The 25,232-nt window shown below is 50.6% G+C and overlaps 12 protein-coding genes across 12 annotated transcripts; 6 read left to right on the top strand and 6 right to left on the bottom strand.

The window, feature by feature from the left end:
• Positions 1 to 242: 242 nt before the first annotated feature.
• N7533_002353 (pyrroline-5-carboxylate reductase) lies at positions 243 to 1,198 on the top strand (the record flags this gene model as incomplete). The annotated part of the gene is made up of 2 exons (XM_057099003.1): positions 243 to 282; positions 336 to 1,198. 2 exons carry the CDS (start codon positions 243 to 245, stop codon positions 1,196 to 1,198), a joined length of 903 nt encoding a protein of 300 aa, XP_056964139.1.
• A 593-nt stretch (positions 1,199 to 1,791) lies between these two features.
• On the top strand, positions 1,792 to 2,637 carry N7533_002354 (uncharacterized protein; the record flags this gene model as incomplete). Its single annotated transcript, XM_057099004.1, has 1 exon — positions 1,792 to 2,637. The coding sequence occupies one exon, from the start codon at positions 1,792 to 1,794 to the stop codon at positions 2,635 to 2,637; it is 846 nt and encodes a 281-aa protein (XP_056964140.1).
• A 46-nt stretch (positions 2,638 to 2,683) lies between these two features.
• N7533_002355 (uncharacterized protein) lies at positions 2,684 to 3,070 on the top strand (the record flags this gene model as incomplete). The annotated part of the gene is made up of 1 exon (XM_057099005.1): positions 2,684 to 3,070. The coding sequence occupies one exon, from the start codon at positions 2,684 to 2,686 to the stop codon at positions 3,068 to 3,070; it is 387 nt and encodes a 128-aa protein (XP_056964141.1).
• Positions 3,071 to 3,505: 435 nt separating this feature from the next.
• Positions 3,506 to 4,354, top strand: N7533_002356 (uncharacterized protein; the record flags this gene model as incomplete). Its single annotated transcript, XM_057099006.1, has 1 exon — positions 3,506 to 4,354. The coding sequence occupies one exon, from the start codon at positions 3,506 to 3,508 to the stop codon at positions 4,352 to 4,354; it is 849 nt and encodes a 282-aa protein (XP_056964142.1).
• A 502-nt stretch (positions 4,355 to 4,856) lies between these two features.
• On the bottom strand, positions 4,857 to 6,502 carry N7533_002357 (DnaJ family domain-containing protein; the record flags this gene model as incomplete). Its single annotated transcript, XM_057099007.1, has 4 exons — positions 4,857 to 5,209; positions 5,259 to 5,829; positions 5,856 to 6,059; positions 6,128 to 6,502. 4 exons carry the CDS (start codon positions 6,500 to 6,502, stop codon positions 4,857 to 4,859), a joined length of 1,503 nt encoding a protein of 500 aa, XP_056964143.1.
• Positions 6,503 to 6,794: 292 nt separating this feature from the next.
• N7533_002358 (mitochondrial 37S ribosomal protein mS37) lies at positions 6,795 to 7,236 on the top strand (the record flags this gene model as incomplete). Its single annotated transcript, XM_057099008.1, has 3 exons — positions 6,795 to 6,924; positions 6,987 to 7,066; positions 7,138 to 7,236. The coding sequence occupies 3 exons, from the start codon at positions 6,795 to 6,797 to the stop codon at positions 7,234 to 7,236; spliced, it is 309 nt and encodes a 102-aa protein (XP_056964144.1).
• Positions 7,237 to 7,463: 227 nt separating this feature from the next.
• Positions 7,464 to 9,138, bottom strand: N7533_002359 (cytochrome P450; the record flags this gene model as incomplete). Its single annotated transcript, XM_057099009.1, has 3 exons — positions 7,464 to 7,600; positions 7,658 to 8,751; positions 8,873 to 9,138. The coding sequence occupies 3 exons, from the start codon at positions 9,136 to 9,138 to the stop codon at positions 7,464 to 7,466; spliced, it is 1,497 nt and encodes a 498-aa protein (XP_056964145.1).
• Positions 9,139 to 9,555: 417 nt separating this feature from the next.
• N7533_002360 (sulfatase family protein) lies at positions 9,556 to 11,609 on the bottom strand (the record flags this gene model as incomplete). Its single annotated transcript, XM_057099010.1, has 5 exons — positions 9,556 to 9,912; positions 9,983 to 10,104; positions 10,174 to 10,669; positions 10,726 to 11,207; positions 11,273 to 11,609. The coding sequence occupies 5 exons, from the start codon at positions 11,607 to 11,609 to the stop codon at positions 9,556 to 9,558; spliced, it is 1,794 nt and encodes a 597-aa protein (XP_056964146.1).
• An 846-nt stretch (positions 11,610 to 12,455) lies between these two features.
• N7533_002361 (uncharacterized protein) lies at positions 12,456 to 14,593 on the top strand (the record flags this gene model as incomplete). Its single annotated transcript, XM_057099011.1, has 8 exons — positions 12,456 to 12,684; positions 12,748 to 12,884; positions 12,942 to 13,024; positions 13,084 to 13,181; positions 13,234 to 13,354; positions 13,420 to 14,263; positions 14,361 to 14,466; positions 14,526 to 14,593. 8 exons carry the CDS (start codon positions 12,456 to 12,458, stop codon positions 14,591 to 14,593), a joined length of 1,686 nt encoding a protein of 561 aa, XP_056964147.1.
• Positions 14,594 to 14,972: 379 nt separating this feature from the next.
• N7533_002362 (Vacuolar calcium ion transporter) lies at positions 14,973 to 15,811 on the bottom strand (the record flags this gene model as incomplete). The annotated part of the gene is made up of 2 exons (XM_057099012.1): positions 14,973 to 15,057; positions 15,132 to 15,811. 2 exons carry the CDS (start codon positions 15,809 to 15,811, stop codon positions 14,973 to 14,975), a joined length of 765 nt encoding a protein of 254 aa, XP_056964148.1.
• Positions 15,812 to 15,987: 176 nt separating this feature from the next.
• Positions 15,988 to 16,488, bottom strand: N7533_002363 (Sodium/calcium exchanger membrane region; the record flags this gene model as incomplete). The annotated part of the gene is made up of 1 exon (XM_057099013.1): positions 15,988 to 16,488. One exon carries the CDS (start codon positions 16,486 to 16,488, stop codon positions 15,988 to 15,990), a length of 501 nt encoding a protein of 166 aa, XP_056964149.1.
• Positions 16,489 to 17,426: 938 nt separating this feature from the next.
• Positions 17,427 to 23,903, bottom strand: N7533_002364 (guanine nucleotide exchange factor DCK1; the record flags this gene model as incomplete). Its single annotated transcript, XM_057099014.1, has 1 exon — positions 17,427 to 23,903. The coding sequence occupies one exon, from the start codon at positions 23,901 to 23,903 to the stop codon at positions 17,427 to 17,429; it is 6,477 nt and encodes a 2,158-aa protein (XP_056964150.1).
• Between the last annotated feature and the right edge of the window lie 1,329 nt (positions 23,904 to 25,232).

The raw sequence follows: 25,232 nt of genomic DNA on the forward strand, positions 1-25,232 counted from the left end.
AACTGAGATGAAAAGCAATCCTGTGCTCAAAGCCCTAGTATGCATCTTTTCCTCCTAAAAAATGCACTTGTTACTGGTAGAATCTGACTACCTACCTATCTCCGCTCGGCTTGATACACCGAGCATCTCGGGGACCCCATCCGACAATTATAAATACCGAACTTCTCCAAACCAGCGTCATTTTCCAGATTCAAATATCGCAAATTCACTTATAACCTTCTCCTCCGACCAATCTTCCAAAAATGTCTTCACCGGAGCAGACAGCAGCATTCATTGGATGCGGTAAGCAAACACAACCCTGCATTACATCGAGTTTGACTCACAAAGCGAAAAAGGTAACATGGGAGGCGCCATTCTCCATGGAGTTCTTAATGCCGCATTCTCTCAATCTACCTCAAGCACCGAGTCATCGAATGGCCGCCCAGTGTCTCGCTTCATTGCTTGCACAAAAACGGCTTCGTCTGCGGAGCGCTTGCAGGCATCTTTGCCAGCAGAGCAGCAGCCCCATGTGGAAGTCACATCGTCGCAAGCAGTGCCGATAGATATCATGAAACGAGCAGATGTAGTTGTCCTGGGTTTCAAGCCTTTCATGGCTGAGGATGTTCTCGGCTCGAAGGGTGTCCGTGAAGCGCTGGCCGGGAAACTGGTGATCAGCCTGTTGGCGGGGCAGACACCTCAAGACCTGACCCGAATGATTCGTGAGGGCACATCTGGATCATTCGCCGATCCGGTCGTCGTTAAGGTTATCCCCAATATGGGCGCGCAATTTGGCGAGTCCATGACTATCATCGAGACTCCCGAGGAGCCTATCCCTGCACAGATGACCGAGATCGTGGACTGGATGTTCACCAAGGTTGGCGCGATCAAGTATTTGCCTCCGAGTCAAATGGACCTCGGATCTGTTCTGGTCGGGGCAGCTCTGGCGACTCTGACCATTCCCATTGAGGGAATCCTGGATGGATGTGTGGCGGAGGGACTCAAGCGACCTGATGCCATGGAGCTTGTATTGAAGGGAATTCGAGGTCTCTCAGCGGCACTTGAGTCTGGTATCCACCCTGCAGCTCTGAGGGAAAGTATCTCATCTCCTCGAGGGTGTACAATTCGGGCGCTTTTGGCTCTTGAAAGAGCGGGAAGTCGGGCTGATTACGCCGATGCTATTATTCAGGGCACTGAGCACTTGAAAATGATGAATAAATAGACATGTTCTAGGAGTGGAATTATGGTCAAATAATACTATAGCATCTAGAAATAGAGGGATAATGTGGGGTCAATCAAGAATGAGGCTATTCCCGGCAATCCGGATGCCCTACAATCACCTGACTTCTCTTTAATTCAACCTCAACCTCAAGAATAACGTCTTGATGCCTCTTTCCAAGCCCACTTCTGTAATATCAACTCATCACACTACTGCAAGTGGACCGTGCCACTCTGCCAAGCCCCACGATTGTGATGGACGATCTACGGCCGCTGACTGGTTCCCCACGGGTGACGATCGTGCAGGTGGGCGCGTAATTACCACCAACGACAGGCTTAACCCACTGCCTTTTCACCTGAAGCCCCAACATTGCCTTCACCTCGTCACACTCGATGGCTCACGTCTTATACCAGGCCCCTCCCTCTCCTGCCGCCTCGTCACCTTTGAAGCACAAGGCGCCCTTTCTCCCCCAAGATTCGTGCTTCGCCATGCCGATCAACCCAAAGTGACCCAAAGTGACTGCATCTGCCCTTAAAGTTGATCCCTCATTCCCCGCTGTGATTTTTTAAAGTCAAGTCACATCCAGGGTCCCTGAAATGTCTTCCCTGGTTGCCTCCTGGCCTTCTGCGTCTCCCCTGCTGTTCGTCTACTTTGTTCTTCCGGTCTCTGGACACAGCACCGTTCACACAAAACGCTCAGGCAGTGTCAATGACAGGCCACCTATAGACAAGGCACTTTTAGGAATTCAGGTCGGCAGTATTTGTGCTGCCTATGTGATCTTTGTTGCTGCCCTCCTTGGTTTACTGCTCCTGGTCGGACGGCGACTACGACGGACTGTTCAGTCCTCAAACTATTCGCTGCAGATGCAAATGCTGAAGCCGGTGAAGCAACCTGTCAGCTTAGACCCTAGTCCAATATCTCCCGCCTCGCACATCCTACCCAGTCCCACATTCGCCCACCACCACACTTCTTCGTGGGGAAGCACCCAGCGTGGAAACAGACCCTCGCAGACTTCCGTGAACGGCAGCATGGTTACCATCGATGAATCTGTGGTCGCTTCGGACCGGCAAAGGGCCCAGGACCAGATGGAGATGTTATATGCTGCAGTTATGGAGCATGATGCCCAAAAGGCTTCCGGCGTCGATGTCTCTGTTCGAGATCGAGACTCCCAGAGCCAATCCCCAGACAGCCAATATACCAATCCTTTCACCGATCGACATGCCTCGTATGCCACAGAGCAGCCGCCCATGCCACCGCTGAAGTCTCCCAAATCTCCCAGATTTTCAAATGGTTCGCGTTTATCCAAGCTGTTTAGCTCCAATGCTCGAGCGAACCCGGACGGTGGAAAACTGAAATCCCCAAAGCTTCCTCTTCGAAAGTTGGGAATATCATCACCACTTGCCTCTCCCGGCCCACAACCCCCCCCAAACATATACACATGAGGCACCACCTTTGTCTCCACGATTTTATAACCCTGGACCGCCGCCAATGGCTCCCCGAGCACCCCCTGCCTCGGCGATTGGACATGGCCTGCCCCCTTCAGGTCGTGCCCGGCCACCAGCCCCACTGAACCTCACTACTGCATCTCCCTATGCACAGTCTTCGCAGAATTCGCTTCCTTTCCGTGAAGCCTATCCTCTGCAGAGTGCCCCAGCTACCAAGACGACAATCTTGGAACGTCCTACTAAGAATCGCACTGGGCCGATCACAGGCGTTCCGACTCCATATAGTGCATACATGCCTTTCACGCCTGTGACACCATTCACGCCAGGCCGGACTGTTAACAAGCGACAGCGGAAGCGAGAGGAGAAAGAGAATGGACTGCGAGCTTTGAACGAAGACGACTTGGTGAAGGACGATACTGACATGTGGTGACACGTACTTCTAATGTATTCAAATTGTTTGTTTTCATCGACACAGCTTCTTTGTCGCAAGTGTGATATATTTAATCTGTAAACGCCCTGGCGGCTATACAGATTCATTAAATTCAAATGTTCAAGGTTCATAAGAGACCTCAGGATTAAAATGAAACTTTACCCTCATGACTGTCCCGGGTACTTCTTTCCTAGGAGATACTCACCCTCAATCACCCTAAGTTACTCTTTCTTCCGTCTTCCTTCCCTTCCTCCCCATTCCCAGCACCTTCCACGCTTCCAATGGCATTCCATCTTCTTCCAAGGTTTCTTCTTCAACTTCACCATTACCTTCCTCTTCATCTTCCCCTCCTCATCCCTCAATCCATACTCACTTCACTGCATCCACATCCACAGCCACATCCAGTCCGCATCATTCGATTTGATCTCTTATTTCATGGGCCACAACGTTTCCTCAGTACACGGTGTCAAATCATCCGACTTCTATACCCCCGGTAACGCTGTCAACGAGATTTGGGTCGATAACGTCGAACTCATTTCTCGCCTGCCCTTCGGTGACTCCGATTTGGGACAAGCTGGTTGGCCTGCGCATGACTGGCCGAAGATTCCGTGGCACAATTTCATTATCCCACTCAAACGAGACCTCGAAGGTATCCAGAATCCCATCGTGGACGAAAACTTGAACATGAGTCTTCTCCATATTATTCCCGACAGCTGCGCCACGCCTTTGATCCTTGGTATTGATAACGTCTGGGCGCCTCTCCTCTTCATGACTGGTATTACGATAATCGGGTCTGGGTTCGTGCTGCTGCTTGCAGTGGCTTCCGAAGTCATGGATATACATCAACTACTGCGCAGATCCGATCGCCTTCCTCTTCGGATGGTTCCACAACTCCGTCAGCCACGAAACGTCCGAAGATGGGCGCGAGATTATCTCAAGCCGTTCGTCTATGATATCTTGGCTGTGATCATTTCAATGGGTTTGGGGTTTCCTATAGCCGTCTCATCAGCACGCTGTCTCGACCCGCTCTTCACCTTTTCTGTCATTATGATCTCACAAGCGGTTTTCCTCTTGAGTTTCTTCGGCTTTTGCTTGTTTTGTTTCAATCGCACTGTCAAGAAGGCTGCCACAAGAAACGACGGAGATGAGCAAGATCAGGCCGCGGAAACTAGATTAGCCCAGTTGGAAATTGATGTACAAATCGCCACAACTATCACGACCATCGATCAGCCGCCAAGTGCTTCTGTGGATTTTGACAAGGCCGTGGAGTCGAATCCCCTCTAAGGGCAAGCTTCTGATGGTTCAGGATTATCTCTTTGCCTTCAAAGAATCGAGCATTTGTGATTTGGATGTGTCCAATGTATGCTATTCTTACTCTTGATTCTACTTGTTCGAGGAGAGATCATTCCCCGATGCGGGTTTTTCGTATTTCCTTCGGTCTTTTTGTTTCCTTCGGTCTTTTTGTTTCCTTCGGTCTTTTTGTTGGCGAGCATTCCATACCAACGGTGATGTACTACATCCGAGTTCCAAATGGAATAGCTCTAGTCGATTTTGGGATCCTTCTCATTGCTCCATTAACGCACCGGGTAAGTAATGACAAACCACAAGGTAGATATCTCTGTTTGTCGTCGATCATTCTTTTTCCAAGTTTGCGTACCATATGGGTAGTAGTAGCCCTTGATTATTGTTTCTATTTATGGAAGGTACTAGTAGTATATACAGAAGCTGACCAGTCTATGAGACATACACGCTGATACTTGTAACACAAGCGCAGCTTTCATGATTCCTATTTTTTCTCTTTCGAGAATAGATCCCTCCACATTTCCTTCATTCCATATGCCTTCCCTCCATCTTCCTCATAGATCTGAGCCGTTTGTCCAGTTCCAAGGGAGCCAAACATACTTGATGAGGATCCACCCATACTTATTGGACTGTGTGCCCTTTCTGTAGCCCGGCGACGGATCTCTTCGGCTAGTTGCGGTGCAACTTCATTGAAGCATGCATTCAGCTCGCGGTCCAAGTTGATGTATGGTTTCTGAGCCGAGCGTGGCGCTTGGAGGTTATAGGAGCGGGCGATGGCGTTTATATGCTTCACGGCAACTTCGTGATAAGAGCGTTCGTTATTAAAGTATGTCTGGTCTCGTAAAGGTGGAAGATGGGGGGGTATCTTTAGTCGCGTTGTCGTCACCAATGCCAGATTCGAGAGCGACTTCGGGCGCTTCGGTTTTCGACACAATACGACCATCGGGAGCAATCTCTGAGATGATAGCCTCTTCACTGGTATTCCTCAGCGATGCCTCCAGCCTCGCTTGCTCCTTTAAACGGACTTCTGCTGCTGCATGTCCTCTCGCACGGTTCATCTGCGCCTCTAGGGACCCGCCCTGGCTTGCAATCAACCTTGCAGCATGCCGCCTCCAATCAGCACGAAGACGTTGTCGAAATCGATTGATCTCCATCGAAAGTTCTTGCTGTTTCTCAATCCAGGGCGGAACGATTTCTTGCTTCTGGATAATCTTGTTCATGAAATACTCTGTCGTATCGATGAAGGCCGAGTTCGCATTATGATCCGTCTCTGTATTCACTCCTTTCCCGCGCTTAATTTTCTGGAATTGGCCGCGTGCAATTGCATCTTCGATTCGTTCATTCGCAAGCGAGGCCAGGCCCTGGATAGAGATGGGCATGGAGTGCGCGCCGGGCGTCAGCTTCTCCCTCATTTCCCGGCGCATTTCCTCGCGCTGTTCATCTGAAAATCCAGGCGCCTGGCTCAGTGCGTATGTAGATGTACGGTCTTTCGCGTGGGCAAGCCGTTCGCGGGGGTATGCTTCGGTTTGGGAGCCGGTTTGAGATCGACGGGTTGGGGGATCTTGTATGGGGTGCGAATCGGTTTGCTAGCATCGTCCAGCATGCGTAGGGCGGAGTCATGAAGGGTTTCGGTTCCTGTCCATGCTTGAGCTGCTGCTGTCTCTCGAGTTCCTTGGCCTGCACTCGCCTGTGGGTTGAGTATACAAATCAGTCACACTGGCCCATGATACCCCATGATAGTAGTCCAATACTGACCGGCATGTCCAGAATAGAGTGAGCAGCAGCATGTTCGCTCTTGAAAGACGAAGCAAGCACTCTTTCCTCCAACTGTCTCTTCAGATCTTCTGAGAATCCCGCGTTCTCTATGTTACGTCGCGCGGACCGGCCGCCCTCTAGCATTGCGTCTTCGGTCATCTGGGACAGCCGGCGAGACATAGCACTTTCTTCTTTCTCCTCCTCTTGAGTAGCCTCGCTCGATTTTGTCTCATTTTTCGAATTCGCCGAAGAGGTGTCTGCACTCTGCCTCAATTGACACCCCGCGGTGAAACGCCTTACAGCGGGAGTTGTACTCCTCCAGGCGCAAACGGGCGCCCAACGTAACGGCGAGCTCCAGAGTTGCGTTCCATTCATTTTGACAGTGGCTCAAGAATCCCTCGTAGCCTTCCAGGAAATAGGGAAAGAAAAGGCAAGGTGATCACTGTAGCTGTTGAGAAAGTAGAGCTCGACAGTGGCAAGTAGGCCGGAAAGCCGCTGAGTCATCCACCTCCGCGGAGCCAAAACTTCCAGGGATTTCGTCGTCGCAGCTCCTCCGCAGGCGTCCACTTCCCCATCGTTGTCCACGGAGCCCGTCGCGGCATTTCAATTTCTCTTTTACTCGGCAGCACCTCAAGCGCTCGATACATATCGATACTTTCTTTCCGCCATGGCTCCCAAGGGCAACATCTCGACCCGGTTGAACCCGCTTCGCCTGAACACCATCAACCACCTTCGCGTCCGCCGTCCCAACCAGAATGAGCAGAACCCCTGCGTGACTGTCATGTCGACCATGCTTAGTACGTCTTTTTCTCGGATCCTTAATTGCCGAGAGATCAATTGCTGACGATTCCGCTTGCAGACTGCTGGGCTTCGCAAGGATACAACGCCGAAGGCTGCGCTGCCCTCGAGGCGCAATTGCGCAAGTGCATGGATGCCCCTGTATGAATCACGATTTTCGCGCCTTGCCTCTTTCCACCGCTCACAAATACTGACCATCCATTCTCCCACAGAAACCCCAAGAGAAGAAGAAGAACACCGTCAACTACCACCTGATGAGAATGTACCCCAAGGTTGTGGGCCCGCGGAAGAAGGACGGTGTCCTGGGCTAAAATGCATTTCCATTTGCATGGACAACGGCTGGGAGCACGAGAGAGGTGGGATATGCTCATCGATATGAAGGGCACACCCGCTGCAGTTGTTCATTTCGGAGTTTGGGCGATTCTTTGCGGCACATTTGTACAGTATATACCTATGTCGACTACGGCAGCGGCATTGTCTTCAAAAGAATTGATTGTATCATTATTCTTAACTTTGAACTTCCGTAACAGTTTATTGGCTACAGTGGATGGAATTTCAGGATCAACTGCTCGGCTCGCGGACCGACCGTGTATGCATCGATAGCTTCGATGCCATCATCATTCACGATTGTGGTTCGGAAGTTGGAATAGATCGCTGCTACGACGAGCTTGGTTTCTGAGCGAACTAATGTTAATGAAAAGGCCCTGGGTGAAATTATTTACGGGTACTTACCTTGTAACGCGAGATTACTTCCGACACACATACGCCCACCACTTCCAAACGCCCAAAACCAACGCTTCTGTTCTTCGAGATCGACAGTCGAATTTTCTTCCTTCAGCCATCTGCTCGGCCTCCAAGTCTCGGGCTCAGGGAAGACTTCTGGATTGCGGTGCAACGAGTAAGCCTGCGCATTAACACGGGTATTGGCTGGGATATTGTCATAACCCCCGAGAGAGCAAGATGGCGATGGTGTGACTCGTGGCTGGATCCCAGGAATTGGAGCGTGAAGTCTCAATGTTTCGGTCACGATAGCTTCCAGCAGTGGCAGTGCATCAACGGCTTTTGCCGGAGGGAGCTCGGCGGACTTGGGTATCCCGATGGGAGGATCCAATGTCATCAGCTCTTCATGAAGCTTGCTCTGAAGATCTGGGTTCTTGGATAATTCCCACAGGAGATAAGTTAGACCAACAGCACTAGTTTCAAACCCCGCTGTTAGTTGGTCGTACATCTCGCATGCAATATCGTTCTGTTGCTCTGCCGGGTCTGGCTTTGGACCCCCTTCTTTTGCTGCCTGTTTATCCAAGCTTTGCTTCAGCTGCTTGTATACTATAGGTTCGACAGTGGGGTCCGTTGAGTTCAATGACTGGGCTGCTTTGCCACATAGATCCAGTGCCCACGCATCGAGCATGTCATTGGCGGTATCGCAATACTTTGGGATAAGACGCAAACCTATACATTCCATCCAGTCGATCAACTGAGGGGTCTCTTGGTGGTAGAATTCAAATGGCTTGCGACAGAGGTACATGTGGAGCCAGTGCTTGCGGAATTCATGATCCTGCAAATGATTCGTCCCATTCTGTAAGCCGAATAGATAGCAGGAGACGAAGTCCATTGTCAAGCCTTGGTTGAGATCATGCACATCGATCGATTGCTCTGAACTTGCTGCATCGTGCAATATCGGAAGTAGGCGATCGTATATGACTGCATTCGAGACAACGCGTAGATGAGGTGACGTTTGCAAGGTTGATTTCGAGTAGATGTTGGACAGCATTCTCTTGCGTACGGAATGGGACTTGGTACCGATCATCGTGAACATGCTGACAGTTCTATCGGCCGTGTGAGCTTCATTCTCTGAAGAGAAATAATGGGTGCGAGAAACCTACCCAAGCGACCCGAATACTCGTGGATACCACTCATGCTTCTCAAACCCCCCCGGTATAAACAGACTTGATCCCTCCATCGACGCAATTCACTGATATCTCCGAAGGTCCAAGTCTCACAATAGGACCGAGCCTCTCATGCGCCGCCTGGATGGTACGATTATTTTGCATGCGGAATCTCTTCCATAGCATCCAACCCGGGGAAACAGGGACACTCCAGTGTGCGTTGGGGATCTTTGCGAGTGGCGAGATGAAGCAGGGGTATATCACGACCTTATAAAAGGCCAATCCTGCGATGGCCAGCGCGACGAGAGAAATGATAGAAACACCCATAGCGCGGCTCCGGCTAGATTCTGAGCTAGTCCGGAGTAGCAGTCAACCTAGTAGGTGCACTTGGTGATTATGATCCAGCGGAGATCACGGACACTTATATTGTTCCGCACTTGGATTGCCGAGGAGTTGGTTTAGGTAATTGATTCCCGAGCCCCCGCTTAAAGAGGGCTTCTTTGTCGGCCAACTTTCAGATGGCCGATGAATGGGGGAAGATTGTACTTGGGGGAGGAGTAAGAGATTGGATGTTTGTCCAACCAAATCGTCGTGATTACTCGCACTACGTTACCCTCAATGTGGATTCCAGCTGGGCTTCCCCGCAAGAAGATAAGCGGGGGACTATGACATAATAAAAGGTCCTGGTTATTCAAGAACCTTGATTGTGAAGCTTTCAACACTCATGGCATAGCAGTCTCTATTCTAGACCCAGTGATGCCATTCTATCCCGTCTCGATAGGTCAAGGCTGTTTGTGGTCCCTCGGCATCGAGAATGTATCCGAATTCGCACCGGCTGAAAGAAACCTTGGACTGAACGTTATAGAACTCATCATACTTCACATTCAACGCATCCACAATTGTCTCAACGTTTCCTTCTGGGTGCAGCACGTCCCAGGGGCGAATGCAAGTTTGTCCCTGGCAGGATTTCAAGACAAGAAGTAACGCATCGAGACGGGGAATGACTTTCGCTAGAGAAACCCCAAGAATTTCCCGGTTCTGATCAGTAGCCTCTAGAGAGTCCGATGTCACATAAAGGTTATTAAGCTCGTATGGATCAGTCTATGGCAAATGGTCAGTTTCTACCAGATGTATTTCAGACTGGCGAGCTTGATCCATGTAGACTTCATACCTTCAGATCATAAAGCTGGTGTTCATTTGAGCACCAAACTGAGTAATACAGATCGTATTCGCTGCTAAGAATGCGTAGAGACTTATAGGTATTGTTCATGATTATCTCCGGGTTGTCGGGGCCTAGCAAGATGGCTTTTTTTAGTTTCTTTCGATCTGAAAGCTAAAGGTGAACCGTCGTGGGTAACTTACCAAGTGTGTTGTATTTCCCTTCAGGAACAGCCAGGCCCCAGTATTCAACAGTAACGTGTTCATGGCGTACGGGGTCGCTCGAATTGAGTTCGTGCTTCAAAGGTAGAGGAGTACCATCAAAGTCGGAACGTAGAGGCAGGCCGGCGATATCAAAAAGCGTCGGAGCAACATCAATATGTGTAGTGATCGCTAGCTCATCGTAGCTCGGCAGTACTCCAGGACCCCGGACAATAAAAGGGACCCGGATATCTTCTTCGAATCCGCACTCCTTGCCTGCTTGTAGTCGATGCTGCCCAATATGATACCCATTGTCGGACGTGTAGATGATGTAGGTATTGTCCAAGATACGATTCTCATCTAAGATCTCAACAACTTCAGATATCAACTCATCCACGGGCTGCAGAGCTCGCAGCCTTGAGCGATAAAAGTGGTCATTATAGTCGACGTTACTTTGGTTCTGCTTGGGTAGGCGGGCGATCCAGTTTACGCCACTGGGCTTTTGTTATCATGTTAGAGATAATACGCATTTTATGATTCAAAGTGGGGATATACCTCATCGGGATTGAAATTTGGCGTTCGCGGAATCTTCACATCTTTGAAAAGATGCCTATGTCTTTCTGCGGAGATGGGTGCAGTGATCTTCAGATCCACTCCGGGGATAATCGGGCCATTCGAGTGTACGTTTGAATGAGGTGCCACCGGCGCAATAGTAAGAAAAAACGGCTCTGGTTGATCTATTGCGGATTCCAGGAGATTCAAGGCCTTTTGTTTCAGAATATCCGTGGTATACTGGCCTTCGTAGCTGACAGGTGGATCAGAGTTATGTTGGAAGGTCGCATTTAGATATGAATAAGTGTATGGATCCAACAAGAAGTCAGACGAGTTGAAACCGTTAGGGAAAGGGTTATTGTAGTTGTCGACTGTGTGTGCATTGAATAGCTTTCCGGTATAGAGAGTGTTGTAACCCGCATTTTGAAGCCAGACTGGAAGATAGTTTTCATTGAAGCCCCTTTCGACAAACTTCGGATACCCGCCTAGGCAAATTAGATCAAAGTGAATATTCAAGAACTCTTGATATTTTTTCCATTAGGCTACCTACCGTAGGGAGGATTCACATCCGTGACATTTGTATTGTGAGCTAGTCGACCGGTCAAAAGACTGACCCGTGATGGACAACAAAGTGCCGTTGTGACGAAATGATTTCGGTAGAAAGTTCCCTCTTGTGCTAGATGTTTATTCAAATTTGGCATATAGTGAACTGAATCCAATAGTAAATCTTGATCGTCAACAAGGATGAAGATGATATTTGGTCGGTTTTCTTTGAAGCTTGACCATTGAAGAACTTGTTGCCGTTGGTCATTATACCCTTGTGTGCATGCCGATTCTACGACACTGAGTATGACGGCCAGTCTATTCAAGAGCAAAGTTCCCTTCATTTTTGTATGTTGGGGGCCGAGAATGACCGCGACATGGAAAGACGGCTAATTAAGTCCAGCACCACCCTGTGTACACCACCCTTGGGTTTTGTATTGGGGTTCCGATAGCCAAGATCGATTGTGAGATTTTAGAATGGATGAGGTGATAGATACTTGTAGTGGAGAAACATACTTCCTATAGCGTAGGGTCTAGGCCTGATCTCATAAACAACTATAAAATAAGCGAGCCTTTATTTTCCCATTGAGGTCATGTTGAATTTGCTAATGAATAGTGCTTCTGTTCCCAGTAGCTCTCCGTCGCTACACATGACCAATCTCAATTCTTTTGTGATTCCCTGCTATTACCCACAGCTCAGGCCTCTAAAGATAAGGCCGGAACTCGAAAGGGTCCATTCCCTAACTGCAATTATAATGCACAGACCACCGATCATCGGCAGATTTCCGGGCCGTTGATGCCAATTGGGTGACAGCCAATCAGAACTATGATAGCACCATGAGAACACCCGCTCTAAAATGGCATCATCTGCATACCTTTACAAGCGAAATGAAAAAACTATATTACCAAGGCCTACTCTGCAAAATTTCTTATGAGTCAACTATACTCAAGTGGACCTACTAGAAAGGCCATGCAGCGGAAGTGGGTGATAGTCTCGGAAAGGGTCCTTAGCCGATGACTTCGCGTTTGCCCGTAGGGCTGTTTTGATTTTGATTTTTTTTTTCAGCCCCAGTGACATATATTTATTCAGTCTACGTCTCCCTATTATCCGGGCTATTTTATGCAAAAGCAATTTTAATTTCAATACTACTACCGGTGCCCACGTTGATGGCCCGTCCCTTCACGATACCATGCCTACTAGTATCGATGATGACACAGCCCCTCTCATCGCGCATCGAAGGGACGAAGAAGATATAGAGCAGCCCTACTCAACCTTTCTTAGTAAAACACCTTTACTATCGGAAACAGAGCAAGGGGTCTTGACCAGCGACGAAAGCTCGGTCGATGATGCAAGCACAAAATCTGCTGGCGGAGGGTGCATGGGCAGTGTGACTAGTATTATTGTGATCCTTTTACTGGGTATGTATAGCACTCTCCTCCTCTCCTTTAAAACGTCAAATATCCGGACTCTAACATCTCCAGGTGAATTCATATCGAATGCCGATTCCACAATCGTCATGGCGACCGCTGGTCCCATTTCATCTGAATTTAACAGATTGCAGGATGCGAGTTGGCTGGCAACAGCTTTCGCATTGGGCGTCGGCTCCGTACAGTTAATTGTGGGTGAATTAACGAATAATGGTAAAAACCTGGCCTAAACTAACAATTATTTCTAGTATGGCAAGCTCAGCATCATATACGGCCGCAAACCAATCCTTTTAGTTGCGTACTTCCTCCTCGCGCTAGGTTGTGTTATCTGGTAGGTTTTCGGTCTTGTTATCATTTCGTTTGCTTTCTAGTGACTAACAGAGTCTATAGTGGTATCTCGCCCTCCATGTCGACCGTCATTCTCGGACGAGTTGTCAGTGGAATGGGTGGAGCGGGCATTATGGCTATGGGATCGATTATTATACTAGGTACGACGCCGCACCATTTGTGGATATCAAGCACGAGTACTAACTTGATAAGATGTCGTACCAAAGAGAGACCTAGCTGCTTGGAGAGCAATTGTCAATATCTCAATGACTCTTGGTCGAAGCATCGGCGGCCCAATCGGAGGATGGCTCACTGATACCATCGGATGGCGCTGGTACAGTCTTCTCTCCATCTTCAAGCATTCATCATTTCTTCAATTTATTAACATCCTTCACTTAGGGTATTCCTAACCCAAGCCCCCTTACTCGGCATCGCCGCAATCCTCGTAACAATCTTCCTCCGCTTCACCCCCAAATCAACAAACATCCCAAACGAGGCTTCAAAACCCTCAATCCGCCGCGTCGACATCCCCGGCTGTCTTCTCCTAGCCACCAGCGTCGTCTCATTCACCCTCCTAATCGACCGGGGCGGGAAAGCCTTCCCCTGGACCTCCCACTACGCCCTGCTCCTCGCAGGCTCAGGACTCACCTTCCTGGCAACATTCATCTACTACGAGCACTCCGTCGCCCCAGAGCCGATTTTCGGCCTGGGCATCCTCCGCCTCCCAAACGTTTCGACATGCTATCTAATCGGCATGCTACAAATCGCCGCTCAATCAAGCATGATGTACACAGTGCCACTCTACTTCCAAGTCACAGCGAACGTCCCCACCGCCGTGGCAGGCACACACCTCGTCCCCTCCGTCGTGGGAAATGCAATCGGCGGCCTGATTGCGGGATGGTTCATTCGGCGGACAGGTCATTATAAACCAGTCCTATTCATCGCGGGCCTCGTGGCGTCCATCTCATACCTACTGCTCTATCTGCGCTGGAACGGGAACACATCTGTTTGGGAATCGCTGTATATTGTTCCCGGTGGTATGGGGACTGCGTTTGCGTCTGCGGCGTCGTTCGTGGCTTTGACGGCGTTTTGCGATCCTGATGAGGTTATTATGGCGACCGGGGGGTATATGCTTGTTTTTTCGATTGCGATGACGGCGGGCGTTACGACTACGAATTCAATTTTGACGGCGACTTTTAAGAGGAATATGATTCGGGATCTCACGGTGCCGAATGCAGATAAGGTAAGGAGATCAACCTTCCGGTGGAGATTGAACTTGGGCATTGGTGATGCATACTAGTACCTAGCCCTTAAGCTGTTGAACTCGCTAACTGGCATAGATCATTCGTCACTCTTTGGATAACTCGCACTATATTTCGGGATTGACCGGGGAAGTTCGAGATATCGTAGTGAACAGTTACGTTGGTGGATTGCGTTCTACATACTGTAAGTCCTTTTATCCCATGATTACGAAAGGATGAGGACTGTGTCTAATTCGGGCTCAGTGATGTCGCTAGTCCTCTCGCTTGCTGGGTCTGCACTTGGGTTGACGATCCGCAATCATAAACTGTGAGATCGCCACTACAAGTGTGACGAAAATGCGAATGAAACAGATGCCAGGACCCACTGGCACCACCCGAAATACAATTCAAATAGAGGGGAATACTGCATATCTGAGAAAGGGGTTGTTTTAATTCCATTCGGTTCAAAGATAAGGATATAAACACAAGAATGTACCATGGACAAGGAAAAAGACAGGGGACAGTATGTCCAGACTTGAAGATACAATAAAACAGGCCAGCTTGCTATTGCGACAAAATGATATGCACCACCCGACTGGACCAGCAGATAGCTCCGACGAGGCGGGAAGTAGCGGGAATTATTCACGCGCAGCTTCTTACAATATGTTAGACTAGTTAGTAGTTACTGTGTAGGGTGTACCAACCCCAATTTTAATTCACGAGGTTGTTCATGAGGCCGACTCCATCGCCGACGTCATCGGGGTAGACGTAGAATGCAAGGGCGAGAATGAGATACCTGAATCGGCTAGTCAGTAAGGGATTCCGCATACAAAGTATTGGGGTAAGAGAGAGGAGAGGGGGGTAACATACATGCCAAGGCACATGCCGCCTTCCAGGTAATTCGACTTGCCATCCTGAATGAGCAAAGTAACGACCAGACCAGAAATGAAGAAGGCGACAGTCTCAAAGGTCTGGAAATGCAGGGTCATCTCAATACCCATGATCCAGCCCAGAATGACCAGGAACGGAGTGACGAAAAGGGCAATCTGCAAGCTACTTCCAATAGCAACGCCAATAGCCAGATCCATCTTGTCCTTATAAGCGACCACAACGGCCGTGACGTGCTCGGCCGCGTTACCGACGATGGGGATCAGGACCAGACCGATGAATGTCTTGCTCATGCCGGTTGTCTGCACAATGTCATCGATGCTGCCGACCAGGTAGTCGGCGCAAATGGCGACCATGATAGTCACGATGATCAAAGCGACAGTCGCAGCCCAGGGGTTCAGCAGGCGCTCTTCTTCTTCTTCTTCTTCCTCGGCGCCAGCACCGCCCTCAGTGTCACTGGCGTTGGTCTCCTCGAATAACTCGGCGTGGCTGCGCAGCTGGAAATAGAGGTACATGACGTAGATGATGAGTAGGATGATGGAGGTTCCGTGCGACAGGGTGAGGATGTTATCCTGGGCTTCCTTGCTGCCATTGGAGGCGGAGCTGGAGATTGCGGCGTAGAGAGTGGCGGGGATGATCAGCGAGGCAGAGGCGACAGCCATGAGGGGACGACATGGTCGAGGCAACGGTGCTGTTGAAGCTCTGCTCGGAGTATTTCAGACCGCCGACGAAGAAGCAGCAACCCAGGACAAGAAGGATGTTGGAGAGAATGGAGCCGAGCATACTAGCCTGCACAACACGGATCTGGTTATCCTTGAGAGCGATGATGCTGACCTAGTTATCCATCGAGTGTCAGCAACCATGGCAAATGGAATGGAGCGTAGAGAATGGATAGATCCACAAAGAGTGACGAGAGAAAAACAAAAGAGCAATGGCTTACAATCAATTCCACGGCGTTACCGAAAGTAGCATTCATCAGACCACCGAGAGCCTGACCCATCGTGCCGGCCAATTCCTCCGTAGCAAAGCTCAACAGCGATGCAAGCGGGATAATGGCAAAGAAGTTCAAGACGAAGATGGCCGTAGAGTTCCAATGGAGGAAACCAGCCACCATACCCAGTGGTACAAAGACCAGCAGCAGGTTCACATAATCGCGGACCAGGGTCAACCAGGTCAGACGGATAACCTGCTGCGGCCAGCGAACCCAGGCGCGAGAGTCATTGGGGTGGTGATGGTGACGGCCATGATCCTGTGGCTGATGCGGCGAGTAACCGGGGGAGGGCGAGCGGCCAAGTAGTGAAGTGTGCTCGCCGGGATTTAATGAGCCATTGCCAGACATCTTTCTGGTTGGACCAAAGGTGTGACTTCGAAGTTGAGTCCGAAAGGGAACGGAAGCTGCGGAACGAGGGCAAAGGAAGGTCAGTCGAACGCAGGTCGGAGAGGTCGAACAGATCAAAGTCGGGGAGGGGGGAGAGATCAGACCAGAGGGAAGGATTAGGAGACATACACATTTTTTGGGTATTGAGCCAAGCTCTTTGGTAACCTTGAATGAAACAGCGGGGGGATGTTCCAGCCACAAGAAAGAAAACCGTGGATTAGTGACGACGTAATGGAGGGAACATCCGTGGTGCGAAGTGTGCAGGGACCATCATGAAGGGGCAGACTGGAACAAACTGGGGGGGAAACAGCTTGCACAGCCTCGATCAAAGTGGGTCAAGCATTGACAGCTTGGAAACATTTCCAACAGAGGCAAGTGAGCTTGCATGACGATCTCCCCACTTTTCATCAATTGGCCGCATCGACGAAGTCGCTGCATCATGTGATTGGCTCGATTTATACGTCGCACTTGGCCAAGGAAGCCAAGTGGTGCACTGCCACAAGACATTTTTTACCTCTCATTTAACAAGGTTCAACTGCTGCAAAGTATCTGCAAAGTATGTGCTCCAAAGTACTAGTATGTCTGTACGAGTACGGAGTATATCGAAAGAAATCGGTGATCCATTGGTATCTATCTCGTAAAACACCACACAAAATCCCAGTCCATAAATCACAAATCAATACAACAATGTATAATATAGTAAGGGGTCAAGTAAAAAGGGAGTACATCAGGTAGTAAGTAGTAAGTCACATCAAAGAAGAGAAGAGAAGGAGAAGGATGAAAGGGGAGGAACATGAGACATGGTGAATGGGGGAATGAAGAAGGAAGAAGAAAAAATGATGAAAGGGAATATGAAAGGAATGAAGGGTTCGGTTCACAACAGAGAGGACCAGTCCAGTCTACTCCTCCGGCAGAGCACCGTTACTTTTGAAATCCATCCGGCTATTCTTCCGGCCAACACCCTTGAGCAGACTGAATCGTCGGAACACCGAATCGCGCATGCCATTGTTTGCATTGCCATTGCCATTGGCACTGGCATGAGCATTGGCGTTGACATTGACATGGTTAGCGTGGGCATTGGGTGTAGTTGTGGTTGTGGCTGTGTGGCCGCCCCCGTTAATCCCCGCATGACCATGAGCACTATCGCGTGTCACAGGACGGGAATAATCGCGCGTCGAAGGAAGAGTCGACCAGCCACCACTAGATACGGGCGCTGGTCGCTCTGAGCTGGCGGTTGTGCTGGCAATCGGGCCGCGATGCTGAGACCCTGCCCGACTACGACCGTCTTGAGACTGCGCGCCCGTATCGCGGGAGGCACTGCGCGAGGTTCGCCGTTTGAGCGTATCGTCACCAGCGGCTACTACCGAAGGAGAGGAGTCGTGCTTGATCTTATCGCCGCCAAACCAACTACGCCGCTTGTCGCTCTTCCCTCCGCGGGAGTGGCTGGTGGCGCGACTGTGGATGGTGGCCGCGTCGTCGTCTCCACCATCTTCTTGGTCAAGTTGGCCCTTGCTATCCGATTGCTGGATCGTGAAGATGGAATTTGATGCTCCGTGCCGTTTGAATGGGTTGATGATGCTGATCCGCTGGCTGACCGACTGCCGTTCTGAGCGCTTACGATTGTGCGTATTACCGCGGGACGCCCGAATCAGCTCCTGTTCCGGGCTGACGGAACGTTGAACGCCCTGAGTTCGACGGTATTCGGACGACGAGGGAGATCGACGGGCAGGCTGAGTAGGGGTGGGTGAGGAGTATTCCGGCGGGGAGGTCGACAGCGATGCGAGCTCAGGCTCGAATACTTCCTCGAAGCGTCGATGCAGCTCGGCTAGGGTAGCTTGTTGGGCAGGTCGCTGATAGAGGGAAAGGGCATGTTTGATCGCCAAAGCGTGGTCGATGAGGGCGACGGCCAAGGCATTTTCCATCGGATCCAAAGCCTCAGGCTCCTCCTCTTCTTCGTCCTGGTCTTCCTCATCCTCTTCCGTGATATCAGTTTGCTTCTCCTTGGTACCCTGAGCACCGCCCAGGAAGACGCGATACATCGCAACGCAGTTTGACGATGATCCGCGCGATTCCAGCAATTGATCCAGGGCTTCAGTCAAGTTCGACAAACCACTATCCTCGCCCGACGCAGCGCGGCGTTCGAGCAATTGCAGCTCTTGCGTCTTGCGGCATGTTCGCTCGAGCGCTGTTTGAAGAGGCGACAGAGAAACTTCCTGAGCCGAAATAATCTCGCTGCGGCGCAGAATATTCGGGAATGAGTCGGCGGCAGTGAAAATCAACTTCTCGACATACTGCTCCTGCACGTCGGAGCTGCCGGTGTGACGCCTTGACGTGGAAGAGAAACGAACCGGGTCAGATATCAGCAAGTGCTCACGAACAGAATGCGGGACCTTAGACCGCTGGTATACTGGGTGACCAACGTCGCGGTGGGCGCTAACGCTGGTAATCTGCAGGAATTGGCCCTCGTAGTCGGGGATCTCGCCAGAAGACATGATCTGTGCCGTAGGATGCTCTCGTTGCATGCGATCAACGAAAGAAGCCATGCGTTCAGTAGCTGATCCTTCAAAGATGAACTCCTTATCGCGCAGGCTGGCAGGGAATCCAAGACCCTTGTAGACAACTCGGAAATAACGCGGGAATTGCTTTCCACCCTTGGCAATTAAGTCGTAGATACGTGCCATTGAGCTCTGGGCCCGAGACAGCTTGGCAAAGTCCATCGTGGTGCTTTCATAGTGTGCAGCAAGTTCCTTATAGCACGCCAGTGCAGGCGCCCAGGCCATGGCGTTCTCGAAGTGCTGGATAACAGAGAAATACAATGCCTCCTTGCGCTCGAATGCAGTCTGCTCGGGGAAGGTTGGGGTCAGGGTCTCGGGGAGAGCTTTGTTGAGGTCCCATTCGTAGAGATCGGCATGGAATTGGAGAGCAAGGCCAGCTTCAGTAAAGTTACCAGCAGCTGCTTGGGCATCAGCCAGTTCGTGGACGTAACGAATGAAAATATCTTCGCGGCCCATATCCTTCATGTACTCCATGAGCTTCAGAGCATGCAAACTTTGCGTAGACGCGCTACTCTGAGAAGCAACCAGGAGATCGAGTAGTTCGTCAACAGTAGAGATGAGACCCTTGACAGCATTGAAGAGACCCTCGTCGGAATCTGCGTCGCCCTCAAATACGTCCAACAGCTCAGTGATGAAGATCTTCTGGCTCACACTTTCGCTCATCTGCTTGGATTTGAAAAGAGAGTCCAGGCTGGAGATTATTTCCGTTTCGATAATGGAGATATCCTCGTTCAGATCCCACTCGCTCAATATCATAGTGCGCAGAATGTGCACCGCAACATGACGCAGTCCTTCGTGAACACTCAGGCAAAGTCCGATGATGGGAGGTATCAAGTTGGGAACATATTGAACCTGGTAGCCGCCCAGCTTCTTCAAATCGAACCTTTCTCTTTCCTCGTCAGATGTATCCCAACCGATCGCTTCCCAGGTTGAGTGCAAGAGGTCTGCACCCTGTTCGCGAACATCCCCAGCGATCTTCCAGACTGCCCTGCGTTTTTGCTCGGGGAACGTCTCGAGGGCAAGGGCATCGCTGGAAATGACCTTCAGCAAGGTGGTGAAGAAAGCTTCCCAAAGCTTGGTGTCAAACTCGTCAGCATCGTCGGGGTTCGGAAGAAGTTTATCAATCAGGAGTAATGCCAGGTGCTCGAGACTCTTAATCGCGGCACGGTGGTTATAAACATGAATACTGAACCAAGTTTCAGGATAAGCTTCACAATCCAGGATGGAGTTATGGGCTTCGAATGCTTGGGCAATGAAGGTTGCAAGCTCCAGATCCTTCATGTTAGGCGTCTTGGGAGACACGATTTTGGCAAGGGCCGCCATGAGCGCAGACAATTCGACAAGAGACTCATCGAACGGGTGCGGGGTCTTCGATGTCTTGACTTGGAAGGGGAATGCCTTGCTGAAAAGGAGGGAAAGGTACTCTGTCTCATCGACACCCTCCGTTGCGATAGCACAGTAAGAGGCAACAATGCTCGGCATAAAGTCATACAGCTGAGCATCTGGCTGTGTGAGCAATTGGGCCACAATCGCACTGCTGAGGCGGACCTGGTCCCGGTACTGATCAGAAACACCGGCAGTAGATCCCCAATAGGGAGCAAGCCAGCCAACGCAACTAGAGATCAAGGTTTGTCGCTCCTCACCGGATGCGAAGATCTCGAACTGTGTGTAGCTTTGGATAAGCACCAGCTTATAAAGCACAAGCATTCCAGTCACATCCTTGCATGAATCCATGAAACTCAGAGCAATCATAATCATTTCATCCCGGCCAAGAACTTTCGTTAGTTCGGGCAGCCAAGAATGGAAGTGCTGGACGATTAAAGTTTTGCTTCCCACTAGTGCCGGGGAAGAGTTCTTCATCAAATTCTCCAAGGACTTGAAAATGGTATGCAAGTCTCGGTTAAAGGTCGATTGAACCGTTGTGATGCCAATGCCCTCCTCCTTCGCCTTTTGTTGTTCGCGAGCGTTGATGATAAACTTGAGCAGATGCCGTCCCACCTTGAACGCGGCACGAAGATTCCGCGACTGGTGCATATCAGTGGCGGCGCTAAGAAGACGGAGATAGCTCCGAATGAGACACGGGGTAACGAATGGGAAGTTAAACTGCTCATCGGCATATTGATCGACCAAAGGACCGAGATTGAATCGTCGATCATGAACGATGCCAAGCACAGTCACTAGGTTGTTGAAGATGATATCTTCATATTCCTCATTCCCAGCATTCTCAACCAAGATACCGAAAAGCGCATCAAAGACACCACGGAGCTGTTTCACAATCTCCATCTCTGGCACAAATGGTAGTCTCTTCAGGGTGTCGAGCACTTCATCGACAGGGCGTTCTTTCCAGTTGAGTATGCTGAGGATGGTCTGATCTTGAGAGTACTCTGTGCTGCACAGATGAGTCTCGAGACGCAAGGTTGCCAGCGGACCTGTGATCGCTTCATCTTTGGCGGCTTCATTCTTACCCAACGAGCTCCATGGAAGATTCAAGTAAGCTCCCTTTCCATTCTCCATGCTCGAGGTCTGTTTATCGTATGCATGAAGCAAAAGCGAGTGACTTCCATCCCGAATGAATGCTTGCTGGTCCCAGAGAGGCATCCAAGCCAAGGCGAATGGGAATTCGGGCGCGTCTGCAACACTCATGATTATATGCGAGCCAGGAATGCGTTCGGTTGGGATCTTGAGACGGATGGTCTGATTCCACGCGGAACCGCGCTCTGTAATTGTAGTCCGCCAGGCTGTGTGTGAAATAGGAGCCGAAGATGGGAAGACACAACGGTCTACCCTTGCACCAGCGGCATCCCGTACCTCCAGGGTAAGTTGAAGATTATGAAGTCCAGTAAGGAAAGACAAGGGTATCTGGCCGGCAGTGGGATGAGAGAGTAGAGCATCTGGTGGCAAAACCGTTTGTGATAATGTGACATAGATGTCAGATCGAGGCTTTGTTGGGGCTTTGGAAAACCCGATGCGGCGGGTCTGAATAACATCGTGAAGGATCGTGGGGCTTTGGCGAACAAGGTCTTCGGGGTCGGTGCTTGCGAAAGGGTATAGGTGAACATGCAAACGCGCCGCTGGTCCAGTGCGTACATAGCGTCCAGTAGGACTCGGAAGCAGATGACGGAGGAGCTTATCAAAGCCATCCGGATGACCCTCGCCCTCTTCGCCATCTCGAGGCACAGACCAGATGTTAATCACCTGCTCAGTGTCGCGCTCTTGTCGAAGGACTGGAGAGACTTCCAGAATTCCAACACCAACGGTGCGAATGGCATTCGAGTCCTTTACAGTTGTGGGCTGCGGATTTGCCACCTCCTTCGCACTTGAGGAGCTGCTAGATGATCGCGGGACTCCTTGGCTAACGGGCTTGTTAGGCTGGTCGAAACTGTTTCCTGTCCGTGTCTTGGGGGCCCACATCATGCTCCGACGTGTCCGTAGGCTTCCTTTAACTGAAGGTTGAACCCCTCCCGCAGCGCCCGCCATGGATGACCCTGGACCATCTCTCGAAATCGAGGACCGTGATACCGGTGTATTATCAGCCGACGTGCGTATCTCGGGAGCCCGCACTGAGGCAACGAGGTATAGCTGGCGTCCATTGGCGGATCCATCTCCGACGTCAGTTGCGGCAAGTTCTGTGAATAGTGTCTTTAACTTGTTGCTCTGGGTCAGGCTAACAAATTTGTCCGGGGATGGAATGTCCAAGTTATAGGTTTCGGATAACGGGTTGAATGACCCTGCGTCGGATCGCGAATAAAGCTGCATTCCAAGAGAGACCGGACCCGTAGTATTCCCAGACAAGGCGTTTATTTCTAATAGAAGATGGTGTAGGGCTGTCGAATCAGGGCTGACGGTAGGACGGCTATCGAGCATGCTCATTTCAGACTGGAGTTTGGCCAACTGAATTGCGGAGTCGTCACCGGTCAACAGACGGCCTCTTTGATCCGGGTCGCGGACGATGACATCTCCGCTCAACATCTTGTTGGCCTTGACAAGTTTCCATACGGTCTCGTCTCGTAGGGTTTCCTTTTCCTTGTTCGTCAACACGTTGTGTAGTAATTGTCGTCTGGCGAAATCCAATTCTTGCACGATTGTCGACATCTCTTCCAAAACGTCATATTGCTGCGCCAGAAGCAATTCATGCAAGTTTGTGGAATGCCACTCGCGGAGACATGAAGCGATCTCATCTACCAGCGGCTCGGTGAGAGATGTCGGGGTCTCGTCGCCGATTTTCAGCATTGGCACTGGCGCCGCGGGCTTCGGCGCATTAGGGTCGCGGGGTGCAAATGTCACTGGCGTGTGGGGAATCGATCCTGTCGGGTATGTTTGAAAGGAGCGCGGGCTTGCGTGATCTGGATCGTCTGTCTTATGTATGGTAATTTGTGATGGTTTACCCTTCTTGGCCAAGACCACATCCGACACTTCACCCGCAACCTGAGAGTCGGCCATCGAATAGGCCATGCTGTTCCGAGCCAATTGATCGGCCTCGAAGCCAGACAGGGTCAGCCCATCTATACTCTTGCGATCGCCATTCAGGAGCGCCTTGTAGCCGTCGCCATCGCCAAGCACTTCTCGGATCTCGACGCAGTTCCGCGGGAAGATTCCGGAGAAAACACGGGCTTCGAGAGTCTGGCCCTTGGTACTCGATAAGCCTGCGAGTAGCGACGGCGGCGCAACAAGATATCCTCGACACCACTCGCCATCTGAGCCACCCTGTTCAATAATATACAATTCGTCGCCAAGTTCCAGGGGGAGGTCCGCCGGGGAGGAGGGGTGAAACGGGTATATGGCCACCGCAAAGGCAATGCGAGGCAGCGGCCGCCAGGGCATAACTGCGATGTGCGGTGTTGACTAGGCGGTGCTCCCACGGGTTGAGACAACAGTCTCTAGAGGTGCCAATCTCCACGGAATGTGGGTTTGGCGTCGACGTTCCGAAGCGTTTCAAAGCGAAGGAGACAGGGATTCACGATGAAGAATGTTGGACCGATCGGCGGCACGCGACATGCGGTGGGGAAATTTAGGTTATCGGAAGGATAGAGGAGTGACAGGAGAGGAAGAGAATGTGGGCGAGAACGAATTGAAGGTATGCGACAGCGAGAAAGATCTAAAAGCTCATAATTAGAGTGCTGGGGGTGGTGGATGGGGCTGATGGCTCGCAGGCTGGGGAGGGGGCCGAAAGGCGTAAGGGTGGAAGTGGGAAAAAGCAAAAGGATGCAGCTTGGGGGAACGAGGAGGTTCGTTGCCAGTTGCCAGCCACGCGCGCCCAGCAAATGAAGTTGTAACTCGTCAGGGTCCGAAGCATTGGGGTAACCGTGCCCCCTTTGCGAAACATTTCGCGTAGTGGAGTCACGAACGGCGAGAACATGGGAGTAAAGTACACCGTCACAATGGGGGATAGATACAAAGTCAAAGTGGGGGAACTCACCGAATGAATTAAAAAGGGAGGGGAAGAGAAAAGAGCAAAAAGGACCAAAAGAAGGAATAGGAAAAGTTTGGGGAAGAGAAGATGAAGAGGGGAGGAAGATGAGCAACGATCAAAGAACGAAAATCGCCCGATCTTCACCTCCCCACACCACACACCGACCCCGTGAACTAGCACGAGAATTACTACGTAGTAACCCGCCACGTCCATTACGGAGTATACCTAGGTAGATAAGGAGTACAAACTATGAACTTCCTTTGACAGTTACCGGCGCGCTTAATTGCAGATCTGGGCTCGACTGAAAAGGGATGCTTTATTCAGCTCCCCTGCCTGAGTGGCTGCAGCAGAGAAGTACTCGTAATATTAAGACTAAATAGCTACTACCCAGCTGGCCTTGAAAAGGCAGCTGGTCGTTTTAAAATTAATTGACTTGGTATAGTACCAACTAGACCCATTGTAGACAACGAACTAGTTGCCATAGTCGGAAGGATGGAGAAGAGTAAGATTACCACAGTGAGTATTACCGTACCCTAGTCCTGGGTGTGAAGATCATAGAGTATAGCTGCCCAGGTGTATAGCTGATATGGATAGAAGGTGTCAAATATTCCTATCAAACAGCAAACACTACTAAAAGGGTAATGGGGTAACTATTCTACTCCGTACTCCGTACTTCGCAGTACTCTACTCTCCCTCGCACAGACCAGGGTGTGCCCCTGAGCGGAGGCGTAAAATGACCT

This window comes from Penicillium manginii (genome assembly GCF_028828005.1).
Source record: "Penicillium manginii strain IBT 31320 chromosome Unknown utg000002l:1.0-5564898.0:1.0-5567710.0, whole genome shotgun sequence".
Classification (NCBI taxonomy): domain Eukaryota; kingdom Fungi; phylum Ascomycota; class Eurotiomycetes; order Eurotiales; family Aspergillaceae; genus Penicillium; species Penicillium manginii.